Source organism: Neophocaena asiaeorientalis, unplaced genomic scaffold (genome assembly GCF_003031525.2).
Source record: "Neophocaena asiaeorientalis asiaeorientalis breed wild unplaced genomic scaffold, Neophocaena_asiaeorientalis_V1.1 scaffold150, whole genome shotgun sequence".
NCBI lineage: Eukaryota > Metazoa > Chordata > Mammalia > Artiodactyla > Phocoenidae > Neophocaena > Neophocaena asiaeorientalis.
Window position 1 is genome coordinate 21,227,678 of NW_020176571.1, and position 17,394 is coordinate 21,245,071.

At 37.7% G+C, this 17,394-nt stretch overlaps 2 protein-coding genes across 5 annotated transcripts in view; one reads left to right on the top strand and one right to left on the bottom strand.

Annotated features, from left to right (window-relative positions):
• INTS13 (integrator complex subunit 13) overlaps positions 1 to 12,308 on the bottom strand; it is a 31,368-nt gene extending 19,060 nt beyond the window's left edge. For 2 of the 3 annotated variants that reach the window (XM_024733500.1, XM_024733501.1), the window contains exons 1-6: positions 11,826 to 12,308; positions 10,607 to 10,842; positions 8,149 to 8,223; positions 2,395 to 2,597; positions 1,922 to 2,002; positions 377 to 467 (exon numbers count right to left, since the gene is read on the bottom strand). In XM_024733500.1, the coding sequence (XP_024589268.1) occupies positions 377 to 467; positions 1,922 to 2,002; positions 2,395 to 2,597; positions 8,149 to 8,223; positions 10,607 to 10,831 (675 nt within the window). In that variant the 5' untranslated portion in view covers positions 10,832 to 10,842; positions 11,826 to 12,308. The remainder of the gene's footprint in view (positions 1 to 376; positions 468 to 1,921; positions 2,003 to 2,394; positions 2,598 to 8,148; positions 8,224 to 10,606; positions 10,843 to 11,825) is intronic. The other variant, XM_024733499.1, reaches the window with a different exon arrangement.
• Positions 12,309 to 12,507: 199 nt separating this feature from the next.
• FGFR1OP2 (FGFR1 oncogene partner 2) overlaps positions 12,508 to 17,394 on the top strand; it is a 31,732-nt gene continuing 26,845 nt past the window's right edge. For both annotated transcript variants that reach the window (XM_024733078.1, XM_024733079.1), the window contains exon 1: positions 12,508 to 12,766. The gene's annotated coding sequence lies outside the window, so the exon portion shown is untranslated. The remainder of the gene's footprint in view (positions 12,767 to 17,394) is intronic.

Below are 17,394 nucleotides of genomic sequence, written 5' to 3' on the forward strand. Positions count from 1 at the left end.
AGGAGTGTATTTTGATTAAAGAGTGTATTGTTTTCCTAATGAGAAGAAAAACAGTTCTACAGAGTAAGAAGTCATTAAAGCAATCGAAATCCATTACAGTAACTGAAATTTGAGGAACAATACAAATTGTGTATGGTTTGAGAACACAGTTATTTAAAATAAACATCAACAGGCAAACAAAACAAAATACTTTCAAAATCTACAATTATAACATAAAGAACTAATCTAGGGACTTTGCCATACAGGTTGCTTTCAAAACTCTAAATATTTTTGTATCAGAAAATGTTGGCAACCTGATCATTCTTATGCTAAACCTTCTCAGCATTTATTATTAATAATTAACAGTGACCTCTTCTTCCATTACTTCTGCACTTACCTCTTTTTTAGGACGATCAGATACAAGGCTGTCTTCACCAACTGGGTAGGTATGGATCAAGACTAGCTCACACTTCTGAATCTGCATGAGACTTAAAGAGAAACTTTTCACTTAGAATATAAGACTATATACTACGTAAAGAATTCAGGCAGGTAAACTATAAAAAGTTTTATATACTAAAACAGTGTGTCTCTATAATCAGATACCACGGTTAACATAAAAGCTAAATATTCAGAAAGACTGTATTAACTGCTGTACTTGTATGAACATTTAATAAATAATTTATATGAGTTTAATTCAAATGCAAAAATGATCATTTTGTGTATTCGAAGGATAAAATAAAGAGAAAATTCTTATACTCTGGTATAATTTTCAATAGATAACTGCCACAGAGAAAATGAATATATTGTGTATTAATTTCCCTTTTACTATTATTTTTCAAGAACAAATTATATTACCGATAATTGGTTATTTCCAAGAATACAGAATTTGTAATACTAAAAAGTTACCCCCAACTTTTATTTATTTTTTGCCCCCTCCATTTTATTTCTTTTTTTAAATTGAGGTACAGCTGATGTACAATAATAAAAGTTTCAGACATACGACAGTGATTCACAATTTTTAAAGGTTATACTCCATTTATAGTTACTATAAAACACTGGCTATATTCCCCATGTTGTACAATATATCCTTATAGCTTATTTATTTTATACATGGTAGTTTGTATCTCTTAATCCTTACCCCTATCTTGCCCCTCTCCCCTTCCCTCTCTCCACTGGTAACTACTAGTTTGTTCTCTATATCTGTGAGCCAACTTCTTATTTTAAAATTTCCAAACCTACAGAAAAATTGAAAGGAAAGTACTATTCAATGAACACCCATATAACCTTAACATAGATTAGCTAATTAGCTGTTAGCTACATTTGTTTTCACTATAAATGCCTAAATAGATGTACATTCTTTTTTTTTTTTACTAAGTCATTTGAGAGTAGTTGCAGAGGAAATGATACTTCATTCCTAAATACCTCAGCATGCTTCCTTCTCCTAGTGAGAATAATCCTACTTGTTGATGATAATAACAGTACTCCAACTAGAAAATTAATAGTAGCTCGATCTAATATAGACTCCTCACAGCAATTGTCCCAAACATATCTTTAGTGGCTTTTTTCTTTTTAAAAAATTCAGACAATATAATTAGTTATGTTTTGATTTGGTACATACTGAATAATGCCACCAATGATTTGCTCATTTTATAGATTTGTAATACAGAGTATGAGAACAAGTCATCAAAAAAATATGCATTATAAATTCATGTGTTATTTTATCCTTCTGCTCACCTTTCCTGTGAGCAAAAAGTAAAATTTTAAACTTAAAGGGAAAATGGGACAAGAAGTTTCTGATCGAACATACATTTTTGACTAATTTGTAGAGCCAGTAGAGAATTCAAGGGAATGGTACCAATTACCATTAAAATTGGAATAATTATCATGAAATAAATATGACTACAAAAATGGAATATTTATTCCATTTATGGATTATACTCACTGATCTGAATTTGCAGCAAGCTTGTTATGTTCATGAATTGTTTCCTGGACACAGTCCTCAAGCATTCGCACATGACTATCACTATGGCATAAAAAAGATAAAACCAACTTAAATAAATAAATAGTAAGAGAAAAAATTAAACACACTATTCAGCTGTAGTATCTTGTTACAGGCACTTAAAATTACTTCAATAAGGACTGTCTGTAGTGTGCTCATTCACAATACCAAGCAACCAACTGAATGAAAAACTAGTGAGGAAAAAAAGTCAAGTCGACCTACGTGATAACAATCTAAACAGTTTTCAATAAGATGAGCTGGACACTTTAGAACTGGATAAACACAGTTGCGATATTAGAAAGGCCACATGTGATATCCTTAAATGCTAACATGTTGCCCCTGCTTTGTTTAAATAAAAACTACAATAGGAGATTAAAATTCCCTCAGCGAAAGAATTACCGTGATTAATGTCTCACCTTTTTGCGTTAGTAATGCAAATTATTCGTCCTCTATTTCCAACACGTTCTGCATTCTCCATGAGTAGAGTACGAGCCTCATGTTGGTATTCGGTAATTTTACAAAGGGTTTCCACTGCTGCAACAAGACCATGCAGAATACTGCAGCATTCTGGATCTGCCCGTGGATTAGGAGGCCCAACAGCAGCTAACGCTGCCATCAGCTAAGTAAAAGGGAAAACAATCATGTTGACAAGAATAAGCACAAGTCAGACAAGGGCATCACAAGAAAATGAAACTACAGACCAATGTATCTTATAAACATGGATACAAATATCCTCAACAAAATACCAGCAAACTGAATCCAGAACATATAAAAAGAATTATATACCATGACCAAGTTGGACTTATCCCAGGAACACAAAGTTGATTTAACGTCTAAAAATTAATTAATGCAAACGATATCAATGGAATTTTAAAAAATCACATGATCATCCCCATAAATACAGAAAAAGCATTTGACAAAAATCTAAAACCCTTTCATGATAAAAAACACTCAACAAACTAGAAACAGAAGGGAACCTCCTCAAGCAGATATAAGGCACCTATGAAAAACCTATACATAATATCACGCTTAATAGTGAAAACTAGATGTGTTCCCTCTAAGATCAGAAACAGAAGGATATCCACTCTCACCACTTCAATTCAATACTATACTAGAGCTTCTAGCCCAAGCATTAGGAAAGAAAAAGAAATAAAAGGAATTCAGATTGGAAAGGAAGAAGTAAAACTATCTCTATGTTGCAGATGACATGATCTTGTATGTAGAAAATCCTAAGGAATCCATTAGAAATTTTGTAGAAATAATAAGCAAGTTAAGCAAGGTTGCAGGATACATGATCAACAGACAAAAACCAATTGTATTGCTGTACATTTGCAAAGAACAAGCCAAAAATGAAATTAAGAAAACAATTCCATTTATAATAGCACCAAAAAGAATAAAATGCTTAGGAATAAATTTAACAAAGGGAATGCAGATTTTATACTCTGAGAACTATGGAATACTGTTGAAAGAAATTAAAGATCTAAATGAATAGAAAACATCCTATGTTCATGGACTGGAATACTTACTATTGTTAAGATGACAACATTACCCAAACTGAACTACAGATTAAACATAATCCCTGTCAGAATCCCAGCTGACTTCTTTGTATTGATAGAAATTGATAAGGTGATTCTAAAATTCATATGGAATTACAAGGGATACAGAATAGCTAAAACACTCTTAAAAAAGAACGAAGTATGAGGACTTTGCTTTATATATGCATAAAGATACGCTGGAAGGACCCATTAAAAACTAATAGTGGTGGGGATAAATAGTGATGTGCTGGTAAACCAGCTCTCCAAAGGGAAAAAAAAAACCTAATTTGTAGTGTTTGCCAACATCTATGGTTAAGTACTCCCATGATCGCTACTTTCAAGCTTTCACTGAATGTAAAGTCGATAGGAGATGCACACACTCAGCTCTTCCAAGTTGGTATAACCAGGCTCTAGCACACCACTAACTGGAACAGGGGATGAATGGGAAATTTTTCAAGGCTTAGCTTTTACTTACACACACACACATATGTATACATGCAAGTATATACGTAAAATTTATTTTTAAACTACATAGGTATTACCTATTCATAAAAAGTGATCAAAAATGAAAGAAAAAATACTGTATATATAGGACTATAAAAAGTCCCTGGTACATAGGAGAAAAAATAAAAAGCTTTTTAGGACGGGGGTGTTGTGGTCCTGGGAAAGCAGCAGAAAGCTTAACTGCTGTAGTCAGGTAACTATGGACTGAAACGCTGGCTCTGACTTTTAATATTGTGTGACCCTGGTTTATCTCTCCTAGCTTTTTCCTAATCTGAAAGTGAAACTAATAATAGAACCTGTGCCACATTAGTACGATACTTTCAAACTTTAATTTACCCAACAAAAACAAGACCAAAACTCCTGAAATCTGATAAATTTTTTGTAATAAGATCTACAATGTAGAGGATAGAGTCACGTGCTGTAACAGAAAGAGTCCTGGACCCAGGTATGCAAGTCAAACTACCTCTGGCACCTGTGGGCTTCAGTTCCTTCACCTGCACAAAGAAGGAGTCAAAGCAAAAGATGTCTACAATCTTTCCAGCCCAAACATTCTTCAATCAATCTACTTCAATTGCTTCTCATGATCAGTCACAATAACTAGAGAAAGGTGTGACACAGATAACCAAAGCTAAACATTAAATGTGTTTACACAGACAAGATTATACATAATTTATACAAAATGTCAATTACTTTATATCATCTTAAACATTAGGGATTTGCTATATAGTTGCCTTCACACCTGGAGCTTCCCCTTCTGTTCATAATCTAAAAGCAATGCGTGTGATATAATATGCCTTCACCTTCAGAAAGCAGAAGGAAGCAGTAATTCTCGTATCATCAGTATAGCTCCCATTATTAAATGCATACCTCTTACTGCACTGCAGAGGTGCAGTAACGAAAATCTATTCAAATTTGTACTTATTTTTATTTATACACAACTAGAGAAGCTTCAGTCTTCTTTCACAGTACCTCTTGAAAGAACAAAGCAGAATACATGCTATTTCAAAAAGATAGTACAGGGGGAATGCATGGAATCCTTAATATTTTTTCAAGCAATGAAAGAATAAAGAACATTTTGGAGTGATATAAATGCAAAGCCAAGCCAATAAAAGTCCCCCTTCAGTGAGTTACCTCAAAAGAAAAAAAGGTTAGATATGTTTACATATTATAATATTAATCACAACATTTTAAGACCAAACATCGTAAGAAGCACATTTTCATTAAAACACATTTGCATGGGATTATTTCCACTAAAGGGCATCCATTAACAGAAAAATTTTAACATGAAATAGTTCAAATAATGTATTCAAATATTTCACTAATGCCTGTCTCTCATGTTCATATTCATCAGTGAAGGACCTAATAGACTGAAGTCTTCTATCCACCTAAACGACAGAAAAGAACGTAATCTACCACAAATTCAATAGCTTTAGACACATGTTTAAAAAGCATAAACTTGATGAATTGAGCATGGGTTTATTTCTGCTCCCTCAAACTCCACTAAAACTGTAGTAAAGGAATTTAATTTAAAAAAGCAAACACCAGGGCTTCCCTGGTGGCGCTGTGGTTGAGAGTCCGCCTGCCGATGCGGGGGACACGGGTTCGTGCCCAGGGTAAAAAAAAACAAACCCCATAAACCCACAAAGATGAAGAGAATGGAGGAGGAGACAAGAGAACAATCAAGAGATGTCAGCAAGAATGTATGAAAATGGATGGAGGAATGGTAATGGACTTAGCAAGACTGAATAAATTGAAATCTAAGTGCCTACAGAGGGAAAAGGCAAGATGATATGCCTTTCAGAATCCAGGAGAAGTTCAGGAACTGGAGGCATCAAGTACCACGTAAAGCAAGGATGAGGCAAGATACTGAAAACTGAATGACTTGAAGCCAGTATAAGGAACAACTTGACTCCCGATCTTACTCACATCCTACCCATGCAAGTGACTCTCTCTTCCTGACCCCCCCAGATACAGAATCACAGTACTTAGAGGAAATGAACCAGAGAGGTACCAAGCATGGATACCACAAAGCACAGCGGAGTGTCAGGGGAAGACACTAGACCAGTGCTGCCCAAAAGAACTTTCTCTGATGATGGAAAAGTTCTATAACTGTGCTGTACAGTAGCCACTATCCACATGTGGCCTACTGAGTGTTTGAAACATGGCTGGTGCTACAGAGAAACTGGATTTTTTATTGCATTTAATTTTAATTAATTTAAATTTAAATAGTAGCTATTTGATAGCTAATAGTAGCTACATATGGCTAGTAGCTACTATATTGGACAGCACAGTACTAGACCAAAAACAGAAAGACTGAGTGAAAGTTCACCTACTGGATGGTAGAACCTACCCCCTCCCCTGGCTCCCAGAAGGTTGACAACCAAGTTTATAGCATGCAGGTGGAAGAGTGGAAGATCTTCTCTGGAGAACCTGAGAAGTCTCGGAGAGACAATCTGTCTATTCTGACATCTGGAGGCCTCCCAGGGAAAACAACTAGATTACATAAATCACGATGAAGGCCAGTCAGCAATACCTACTCATGCAGATCTTCTAACTTAAATAAGGTTGCATAGCTAAATATCAGTAGGCATTTAAGAAAAGCCTCAACATGAAAAGAACACTGAAAACACAAGGAGATCAAAAGAAAACTTCAAATAAACTAATACCTTTGGATTAAAAAATTACACCCATAAAACAAGAAAAGGATACGACAAAAATGGACATAATTAGAGCATAAGTAAAAGTTCTTGGAAATTAAAAATAAGATCAAATAAAAAGTTCCATATAAGGATTAAAAGGAAATAGGTAAAAGGCCCAGAAGGAACAACAATGGGAGGATCAGTGAGAAAAAGAATAAGGAATTTAATCCAGGAGGTCCAACATCCCATTCATAGGGATTCCAGAAAAACACAGAACACAAAGACAAGAACATTATCAAAGAAACAACAGGGGAAATTTTCCTGAAGAATATAGAGCCTAGCACAATGAATGAGAAAAGACCAACACCAAGGCCAATCATTGAGAAATTTCAGAACATAAAGGGGGAAAGAAAAGATTCTAAAAGGTTTCAGAGAGAAATTACGAAGAAAAATGATACTGGACTTCACAGTAACACTGGGAGTTATAGAACAGTGGGGTAAGGCCCTCAGAATTCTGAGGAGAAAATTATTTCCAATCTGACATTTTTATACCTCAAGTATCAATAAACTGTAAGGTAAGTTACAAGAATTCTGAAGTTATATTTTACCAAAACAAGAGATTACACACACACACACACACACACACACACACACACACAAAGCAAGGAGGATGACAGCAGTGTACCAGGCGTAGAAAGCAACCAGTTCAAAGTGCAGCCCAAGACTGCGTTCCAAGAAGTTTTTCAAGGGGGGAAAAAAAATCAAACTACTAAAATTCTAATACATTAATGATAAGTATATTGAGAAGTTTCACAGACACATGAGGAAAAGCAGCAATAGATTCTCAGAAAACTAAGCATATTAAAGGGGAAAAAAAGGAAATGATAAATTCCAGGAACACCAAAAAGTTGTACAACAAAGGAAATAACACAGAAGTCAAATCATTGTGCTGTAGACCTTAAACTTATACAGTGCTGTATGTCAACTATATGTCAATAAAACCTTAGTAAAACACAAAACAAAGGAAATAATCGCATATGCCACTTGGCTTAGCAGTGGATAACACTTTATGTAGACATTATAATGTAAACATGAAATTTTGAATTAACCAAAACTTCTGATATAATATTGAGAAAATCAGGGAAGGGAAGAAGGCAGTGAGAGTGGCATGGGTGAGAGGAAGTATAAAAGGTAAATCCTCATCGACACTAATGATAAATGAGGTTTAAATTGAGAACTCTGTAAATAGCAGTAAAAACATGTTATTTAGAAATATGAAGTAAATACTAGATGAGCTAAAGAGTTGAAAGCTTGCTTCTAGAAAGTGGGGAAAGACTGGAAGACAGACAGCTGTTTTTCTTTTAGTATTAGTTGGTGTTTTAAAACTATGTGCAAATACTATACCTATTTAAAAAATTAATTATATTTTAAGAAAGTATTATCAGGTCCAGATAATTTTCAAAAATGGCCACAGCTCAAAATCTAAGCATACCTCCTGCAAATTTTGGTCTTCTTGAGTCCAAGAATTTAAAACATGTGCTCCAGAGTCACTCACAATGAAATTCACCTAATAGAGTTCAAAGAAATAATTAGTATTCAACTCCAAGTCTTCTCAATCACATCATATTTAAAACATTTATTTTATTATAAATACCTTTTAATATATTATATATAACAAAAACATAAATAGAGAGTGCAGTCTCTAGCTCTGGTTTGCTGACTGATTCATTCACTCATTTTATAGTTACCGAATGCCTAGTACAGGCCAGGTGCTATTCTCAGCACTAGGGATATGGGAATACAGTGGTGAATACAACAGTTCTGTTGCTCACAATGTGGGGAAAGCCGGGGTTCCGGGGTGTGGTAAGACAGAGGGTAGTGCAGGGAGAATACAAACAAAAATAAATGAACAACATAATTTCAGAGAGTGATAAATGCTATGAAACAGAAGTTGTTTAGCTTCTTTAGGTTGGGTGATCAGAGAAGGGCTCTCTACAGAAGTGGCAATTGAGGGAAATCCAAAATGACCAAAAGAAACCAGCCAGGGAAAGAGCTGGAGGTAGTGAATTCCAGGTACAGCAAACAGCAAATGCAAAGACCTCTAGGTGCACACCCTCAAAAGGGTGAAGGTCAGAGAGGTAGGAGATAAGGTCAGAAAAACAAGCAGTGGCCATATAACCTAGAGCATTGAAAGCTAAAAGAATGGATTTGCACTTTATTCTAAATTTTAAAGTAAAGGGACTTCCCTGGTGGTGCAGTGGTTAAGAATCCGCCTGCCAGTGCAGGAAACAAGGGTTCGATCCCTGGTCCGCAAAGACCCCACGTGCTGCGGAGCAACTGAGCCCGTGTGCCACAACTACTGAGCCTTTGTGCCACAACTACTGAAGCCCGCGTGCCTAGAGCCCATGCTTCACAACAAGAGAACCCACCGCAATGAGAAGCTAGCTCACGGCAACAAAGAGTAGCCCCTGCTTGCCACAACTAGAGAAAGCCCGTGCGCAGCAAAGACCCAACACAGCCATAAATAAATAAATAAATAAAAAGCATCCTAATTCTTCCACTGTATCTGTCAAATTTCTTAAAAAAAATTTTTAAAGTAAAATGCAAACAAAATATATCAGGTAAAATGATAACAGGAAGGATACATTAGAAAATATATCAAATGAGGGCTATATTCCCTTTTGGGAGGAGGGTGAGATTACTTCTTTCCCCTGGACTATATTATCTAATTCATGATCTTTTTTCTTATTATCCATGTAATACTCATTTTGCCTCCCCAGTAAGTTTGATAAGCAGCCTCTTCTCCTAAGACTTACCTGACAGGAACATATTTTACTGGCCACTTTACCCACATTACCTCATTGAAATCTTACAACAATCATAGTTATGCTTACATGGGAGGAAACTGAGGCTTGGAGAGATGAAGCAAAATGATCAAGGTCACACTGCTGGTAGCTTAATGATGCCAGGACCTGAACTGAAACCTGTGTGCTAAATCACTACATTATGCTTCCTCTCATATATACTTTTTTACCTTACATGATACACAATTTACAGAGGGACTAAAACAATTTATATTTTAATTTGGAACATATCTGAATGTATAATATATATTAGCCTCTCTGTGTTCAGCCTTACTGTTACTGCTGTGCCTGTGCCGGTCTATGAACAGGCTAGGTCCCAACCTATGCTGCTCCAACTGAGACAGAAAGCAAAGCATCCACTTGTGGCTTAACCAAATGACTTTCCCAAAATAAAACAGTTGGGATTCTGAAAACTGAAGATAATTGTCACACTTGGAGTTTCTATCAATCTTCAATTTCTCTTCTTACTGATAAAAACAATTTCCCCTTAGCATTCTTAAGAGCATTCTTTACAATATGGCCAAATCCTGCAGCAATTTAGGACACTTTCACTAAAATTGTAAGCAGCCAGGTTCAAATTCTGGTTCTTCCTCTAACTAGCTACATGACTCAGGGCAAACTGCTTCTCTCTACCTCAGTTTCTGCGTCTCCAACAAGGCAGTAATAAACAAGGCTGATATTCAGATGGAACATACCAACACATTCTGACAAAGTGCTTTCAGCCAACATCCCTTCTGCTTAGGCCGACAACAGTTCTCAGTGGTCAGTGTCTGTTCCATTCTGGTTTTATACACTTTGAATACTGTCCCAGTAATTACAGTAGCTACCTCATAGGACTGCTGTTAAGACTTAAAGGAGTTAATATGAAGCACACGTTAAGTGCTCCATAATTGTTAGCTGTTATTATTGTTGTTGGCCCCAATTAAATACATATATTAACCCCAAAGGGGAGTTCTATATACTACGCTTTTAAAGTAGTAAATAAACAGTTGTAAGTCAAATCTAAAGCAAAGTCATACACAAAAAGTGTAAAAAGCAGTCAAGTACATCCCCCAAATCATGATTTTACTTGTACTTCACACTCACCAGCTTTTTGAAAGGAAATATATCATACATTATTCTACAATATTCCATGGAAGATTCTACTGAGCAAGTCCACAATGATTTAGATATAGGGGCCAAAGGGATGATTCCTTGGGTCCTATTCTTCACCAGCATATCAAACTCGACATGCTGTCTGCATGATTCTGCCATGTAAGGGCAGTGATCCACAACAAATACTGTTTTATGAGATTCAGAAAAAATCTTCATTTTGTTTTAACCTGTAAGGGATAAAATATATTAGCCAAACACCTTATACATAACATTTAATATCTTAAATTATTTCTAACGAATGCATCTTTTCCTCAAGATTTGATAGGGAACATGAATAATCAGTAGTCAAACAAATTTATCGAACAAAGGACAAGATTTAACGAGGTCATGACCAGAAAGTAACAATTCAAGGGATGAGCTACACCATATTCACCTGTCATTCTACCAGACACAGGCAGATTACAATACATGCAGATATTTTTTGCTTTTGGAATGAACTTAAATTTGCCAGAAGAAAACATTTTTACAAATGATCGTATTGGTTTCCCTTACATAATACCAAACAAAATAAACGACAAACACCCTTCAAACACACTTTTGATGATCCTTGCTAATTGACATCAATCAAATACAAACCCCTAAAGTAATATAAGTCAGCATTTGGGGGCTTCCCTCCAAAGAAATCTCAAGACTTCTGAAAAAGGATGGGGATTGGGGAGAAAGAATGAACTGGAAAGAGTGACAACAAAAGGTAAGCTCAAAACATAACAAACATCTCCTAAGATAACTGCATATCTGGTCTTCGCATTAGGATAAGGACCTCAAATTCACACTCTCCACCTTAGCTTCTGAAACACCACGGTAATTCATCATGTAGAACAGAAAAACTTAGGTGCTACCATCACATGGTGGGAAGGAGGAACTTTTGAAACTTTTTCTTGTAAGAGCTCCCTTGCTTCGCTAATAAAATCTTATACTGAATAGACAATCCACATTCGAAAAGCACAGGGTAAACACAGCAGAAGTGTTCATTAAAACGAACCGACTTTTTACAATCCAGCTATTTTCTTCTCCTGCTTTCCAATGCATTTCCCCTTCATGCAAAACTCTTCTTTGAGAAACCTAGACACACTCTGCTGGAAACTGGGGTGGGGGGGGGGGAGTACAAGGTGAGTGGATAAGGAAGACCTCAGGATCGAGGTTCGCTTACTTTCGTGCCTGGTCCTGCAGTGAAAACGAACAGAGGCTATGCACCACAGCCTCTCTGGAAAAGGCTGCTGGCTGGGTGGGGAGGGTCAGCGCTCAGTCAGGAGTGTCTGGTACCAAAGACAGGGGACTATGCTTTCCCCGCTCATCTCCTAACACACCGGTCCTTCCCAGGCTTCCTAAATGCAGGGGCGCGCGCGCCTGCGCGTGAACACAAACACTCACACACTCGGACTGGCGCGTGCGCAAAGCACTCTTCTGCAGCCCCGCCAAGCTGCCCTTCCCCCTCTGCGGGCCAGACGCCCAGGTCTCTAACAGGAAGAGGGCGGAGCCAAGAAAAAAAATGCCTCCGACCCTCAAGATTTTCTACCTCCTAATTTTCCAGTCACCCATTGGGAAAATTGATCCGGGCGACCTGAGAGCCTCCCCAACAGCAAAGTACCAACCACAGCACCGGCTAACGGTGCTACGGTCCCCTAAGCGCAAGGCCCGCCCACCAGATCTCCCCTTCTCAGTCTCTCCACCCAGGCCCGTTTCCCCTAGCAAAATTCGCGAGACTTTGCGAGAGGCCAAGAGAAAGCTTGAGCGTGGATTAGTGGGGAGGCCCGCCCCTACCTCTCGCGCATGTCAGCTAGAGGCCTCAAAAAAAAAATCCCTGGGCTCTGCCCCCACGGTTACTCGAGGAAGGAAATCTCGCGAGGTTGAAGCGCTCTGAGAGCGCTGGTCGGAGGCGGTGAACGGAGGTTTTCCGTTGGCAAGTGATGGGGCTGAGCCCCTCTGATTCCCCCAGGCCGCCCCTGCACTGCCTCTGCTTGGTTCTGCGTCTGCTCGCTGAAGAAGCTGAACAGGCAAGAGGAGTCTCTTTCCCTGGGTGCATAGGTCCCCGTTGGCCGAGGCTTGAGTCCTAACCGCCACAGCTGACGGCTGCGAGGGATTGAGACCAGAGTAAGTGGAATCAATCCAGGGACCAGAGCGGGCATAGGGAGTCGGAAGCTTCCTTCCCCGATGGTGCTTTGCACCACCTCTTGAACTACCGGCTGCCAGTTACTGGGCGCGGTACTTCCTCTCCTTGTTCAGCTCTGAGCACCTCTTTCCGGAACTGAGGTGCGGAAAGTTCGATCAAAAGCCTTGGCCCTAACCCTGTGGACACACCTTCCCTCTCTGTTTCCTGCCTAACCCACCTGGGAGCTCACCGTTTGTGGGGCGGGGTTGGGGGTTGGTCGGCAGGGATGCAAAAAGGGATCCTTTTCAGTTTTCAATTTACCTCTTTGCATATGACATGGAGAACCATTCCCTCTTTCTTGAAACTGCCCTCCAAGAAATATTACTCTTTTCCTGGTACTCTTCACGGATAACCATACTGTCTGGAAACTGCCCTCTGAAGAATCCTACTCTTTTCTTGGTTTTCTTCCTGCCTTTTTTATGTATCCCATCTCAGGTAATGGTACCGGTGTCCATCCTGCTGTCCAAACTAGGAACCTAAGGCTCATCCTTGACTGTGTATTTCCACTTACACTGCACGATGCTATTTCTTTTTCTTTCACCAGATGATTTCTCCACCATCATCCTTCCCTAGAGTTACCATTCTGAAATACAAATCTGTTCATATCAATACTTTCTTTAAGCTATTTGAATAACCGTATTGCTGACAGAATTAAGTCCTAATTGTTAAGCATATCACTTAGGACCTTATACTGTCTGTTCCAATACATTCCATTCTACCTTTTCCGTCTTATTTTGCCTCTCCTCCAGATACTTCAATACCCAGTCATGCCAGACTGCTGGATGTTTCTCCAAACATGCAAGCACCTTCACAACTCTGTGCCTTTGTATGTGTTGTACCATCTGTCTTGAATGCTTACTCTTCCTTTTTTATTTAAACCAACTTTCAAGATCCAATTCATAGACCATTGTCTTCTCAGGCTCCCACAGATGATATTGATAGTACCACGGTGTTCCCAAAGCACTTGAGACGGTACTTCTGCAGTATTTCTTAGGTTGTATAACATTATTTGTTCCAGTATCTGTCTCTTGCGCTAATTTGAGCTTGAGGCTGGGATCACGTCTTATTCATCTTTGTAGCAAAAGTTAGACCAATGCTTGGCACATAGCAGGTGTTATAGTTCTGAAGATTCACCATAGGAGTAGGAATCCTTAGCATCCTTAAAAGTGTAGAATTTTAGAGCCAGAGGAACCTTGTATATTAGCTTAAAGAACCCTGGCCTGTTTTGAATATGAGGAACCCTGTACCGCCAATACACAAGTAATTGTACTTTTAGTATCTGTTAGTTGAGATTGTACATAGTGGCAAAAAGACTATTATGCTTTTAAATGCTTTTGTATTTTATTATTACTAGTCTCTATTAAAAATAGTGGGCTGTTTATGTGAGAGAAATATTTAGACTACAGACCATGCTTGGTATATGTACATCCATGCAGCCCTTCCAATGATTCCTTGCCCATAGGTTAGAAATAACTGGTTTCGATTAAGTTAGGTCCTTCTTGAATTGTCATACCTGTTTGAACATACAGGTGTATGCAACTTATATTTAGCCACAATTCCAAGGTAAGGTATAATTAAAAAAAGAAATTCTCCTGTGTCCTTACTTTCAGATTGTTTCTTATAACTTTAAAAATTCATTTTCTTCATAAAGCACCTTCATAAAACTCCAAACGTGTTCATTCCATCATTTTCAAGGACAGTGAAAATTTTTTGTGCTTTCAGATACAGTGCTATGTCTGTATAAGATGCTTTTAAAAAATATGTAATTTATAATTTACATGTTTTCTTTCTTGATCTCTTTATAAGTTTCTAAGAAAGCCATAACTAGGACTTTTTATATTTCCATATGTGTCAGTTAATATTATCCACTAATTAACTTTAGAGGCACCTGCCTGAACAATCAAAAATTTTAAACTAGACTGTTGACATTGATAGACACATCTGTGGTATGACAGCGGTCACAGTATTTCTGTGTAGTTTCAGCTATAGGGTAATGGATTTGTGGATAAAGGGGAAAGAAGACTGGTTTGAATTTCTTTAAATTCTTCTTAACCAAAATCTAAAACTAACAGCTGGCAGTTTCTGTCTTGGGTGGGTGGTGGTTTCTCTTTTATCGGCAGCACAGTGTTCTGAACCCTCTGCCAGGAGTCTGACTGTGAATGTCTTTGGGCGGTAAAGTGGGTGAGAATGTAGCTAGTGTGGAGGGCAGGGAACTGCTTTAAAAATTTTTACCTGTAATATGAACCTAGCTATAGAAGATAATGTAAGTAAGTACACTAGCTAAGTGTGACTAGTTAAGACATGCTCTCTAAAAAATAGATAAAATTGAGAATATCTTTTTTTTTTTTTTAACTGGAGTCTTTTAAATTTAAAACTTGTTAGAGAATGTGGAAAACAATCTTCCTCCCACTCCAGTTACCAGCCAAACAGTGCAGGGGGAAAAGCACGATGGTTTTCAAAAAAGGTGGCAAAGTAAAGGCATATTATAAAATATTTTAAACTTTTCTGTGGTTTTACACACAGGAAATGAACATGCAGATTCATAGAAACGTTGTGTCACTGTTTTTCTGAAATGCTAATAAAGGTATGCTTTTAATTACCTGCTATTTATAATTCCTTTCCCTGAACAGGTATGTTTTTATAGTTACAAAAGAAATTTCAAATGTAGTTCATTTTGATAGTAGTATTTCATTATGCAATGTAGAGAATGTTTTTTAAAGTGGATGTTAATTCTAGTTTCAGAAAGTCTAATTGGTCTCCTTAAAAAACAAAATTCAACTGAGTAAACGTTAAAAATCTTATTGGCTTTGTTCAACGACTCATGAATCAGGCTGCATCCCATCTAGCAGAAAGGAGTTCCAAGGAGCTGTACAAAATGAAAGACTTTTATAGGAGAAGGGACAAGGAAGTTATACTAACAAAAAGCAGATTGGTTGGGACAAGATCACTTTCCTTTAGGAGACGGCAGGGGTCTGTCAGACAAATTACCTCACAGTGATTCCTGATCGACAGATTTAAGGTTCCATTTCTGGAAGAGGCCAAAACTGTAAGTTAAGTCTTGGTTTGGTGATGTGGGGCTTAGCATAAGTGACATGGCATTTAGGGGCCTGTTTTCTTGTTTTTAACAGTCTTATAATTAACTGTGATGGCTGGTTAAAATAGGTACTAGGCTTTTATTGGTTATGCAGAAAAATTTGTTATTTTTTCATCTTCATTTACACTTCCATTTATTTTCTATTGCTGGTTTGAAATGCAATTTATATAATACTTTGGAAGTCTCATCGGTCGAGTAGGGTCAAGGAATTTGCTTTGTTTTTCCACCCAGGAGACCAGGATAGTCTTTATATAGGTAAAAGCAAACAGGGCCCTGGAGAGCCATCTTGGCTCATGAATATCCACTAGACTGGGGGTCAGAAGTTCTATTTCTGGTACTAGCTTGGCTCCTTCCTTGCTACATGGTGCTGTCAGTCAGCTCCTTACCTTTGAAATCCTGAGTCTGTTTCATCATTGGTAAAATGGAATAAACAGTTATCCCAATGAGCAAGATTCAGTATAAGGCTGTATTACTTAGGCTCAGAAAGCTACCAACAGTTGGAATTAATTAAAATTATTACCTAGCAGTTTGATTTTACTCTGGAGTGCTCTAGAGGTCCATTTAGATTGAATTAGGTTGGAGAAAAGGCTAACACACTTTTGAAGAAGGAAAAGATGACTTGCCATATCAGATAGCAAGAGTTATTTTACAACTGTAGCAGTTGAGGCAGCGTATTGATGTAAAGATAGATAATAGATACAGAGGTAGAATAGAGAGCTCAGAAACATACCCATACATTTATTGAAAAAACATACAACAGGTGTGGCATTACAATTCAGTGGGGGAAGAACGTACTATCCAATAAATGGGAACTGGCGCAACTAGTTGTCCACGTGAGAAAAGGAAAATATAATTAGATATCTTCCTTATACCACGCATGCAAATAAACAGCAGATGAATTAAAGACAAAGGCAGAACCTTGGGGACAGATAATTTTTTTTTAAGTTTTAAAATTAACGTATTATGCCCTTTTTTGCAATATAGTTCTATTCATTTTAACATGTGTACAGATTCCACCGCAATCAGGATACAGAACTATCCATTATTTCAGAATGCTCTTTTGTGCCACACCCTTCTCCCCCACCCCCGTGCCCACTCCCACTCCCAGCTCCTGACAACCACTGATCTCTTATGTACCCTCTTATCTACCGCTGTGGTTTTGTCCTTTGGGCGGTGCCAGGTAAATGGAAACAGTATGTAACCTTTGAGATTGTCTTCTTTCACTCAGTCAGCATAATATTTTTGAGATTCACCTATGTTGTTGCCTTATCAGTGCTTCATTCAATATTATTGCTGAGTAGTATTTCATTGTATGGATGGTATGTACTGCAGTTTGTTTATCCACTCATTTCTCTACAGTAAATACCCAGAATTGGTATTCCTGGGTCATATGGTAGAATACATTTAACTTTTCAGAAACTGCTAAACCATTTTCCAAAATAACCGTGTTATTTTGCATTCTCACCAGCACTGTGT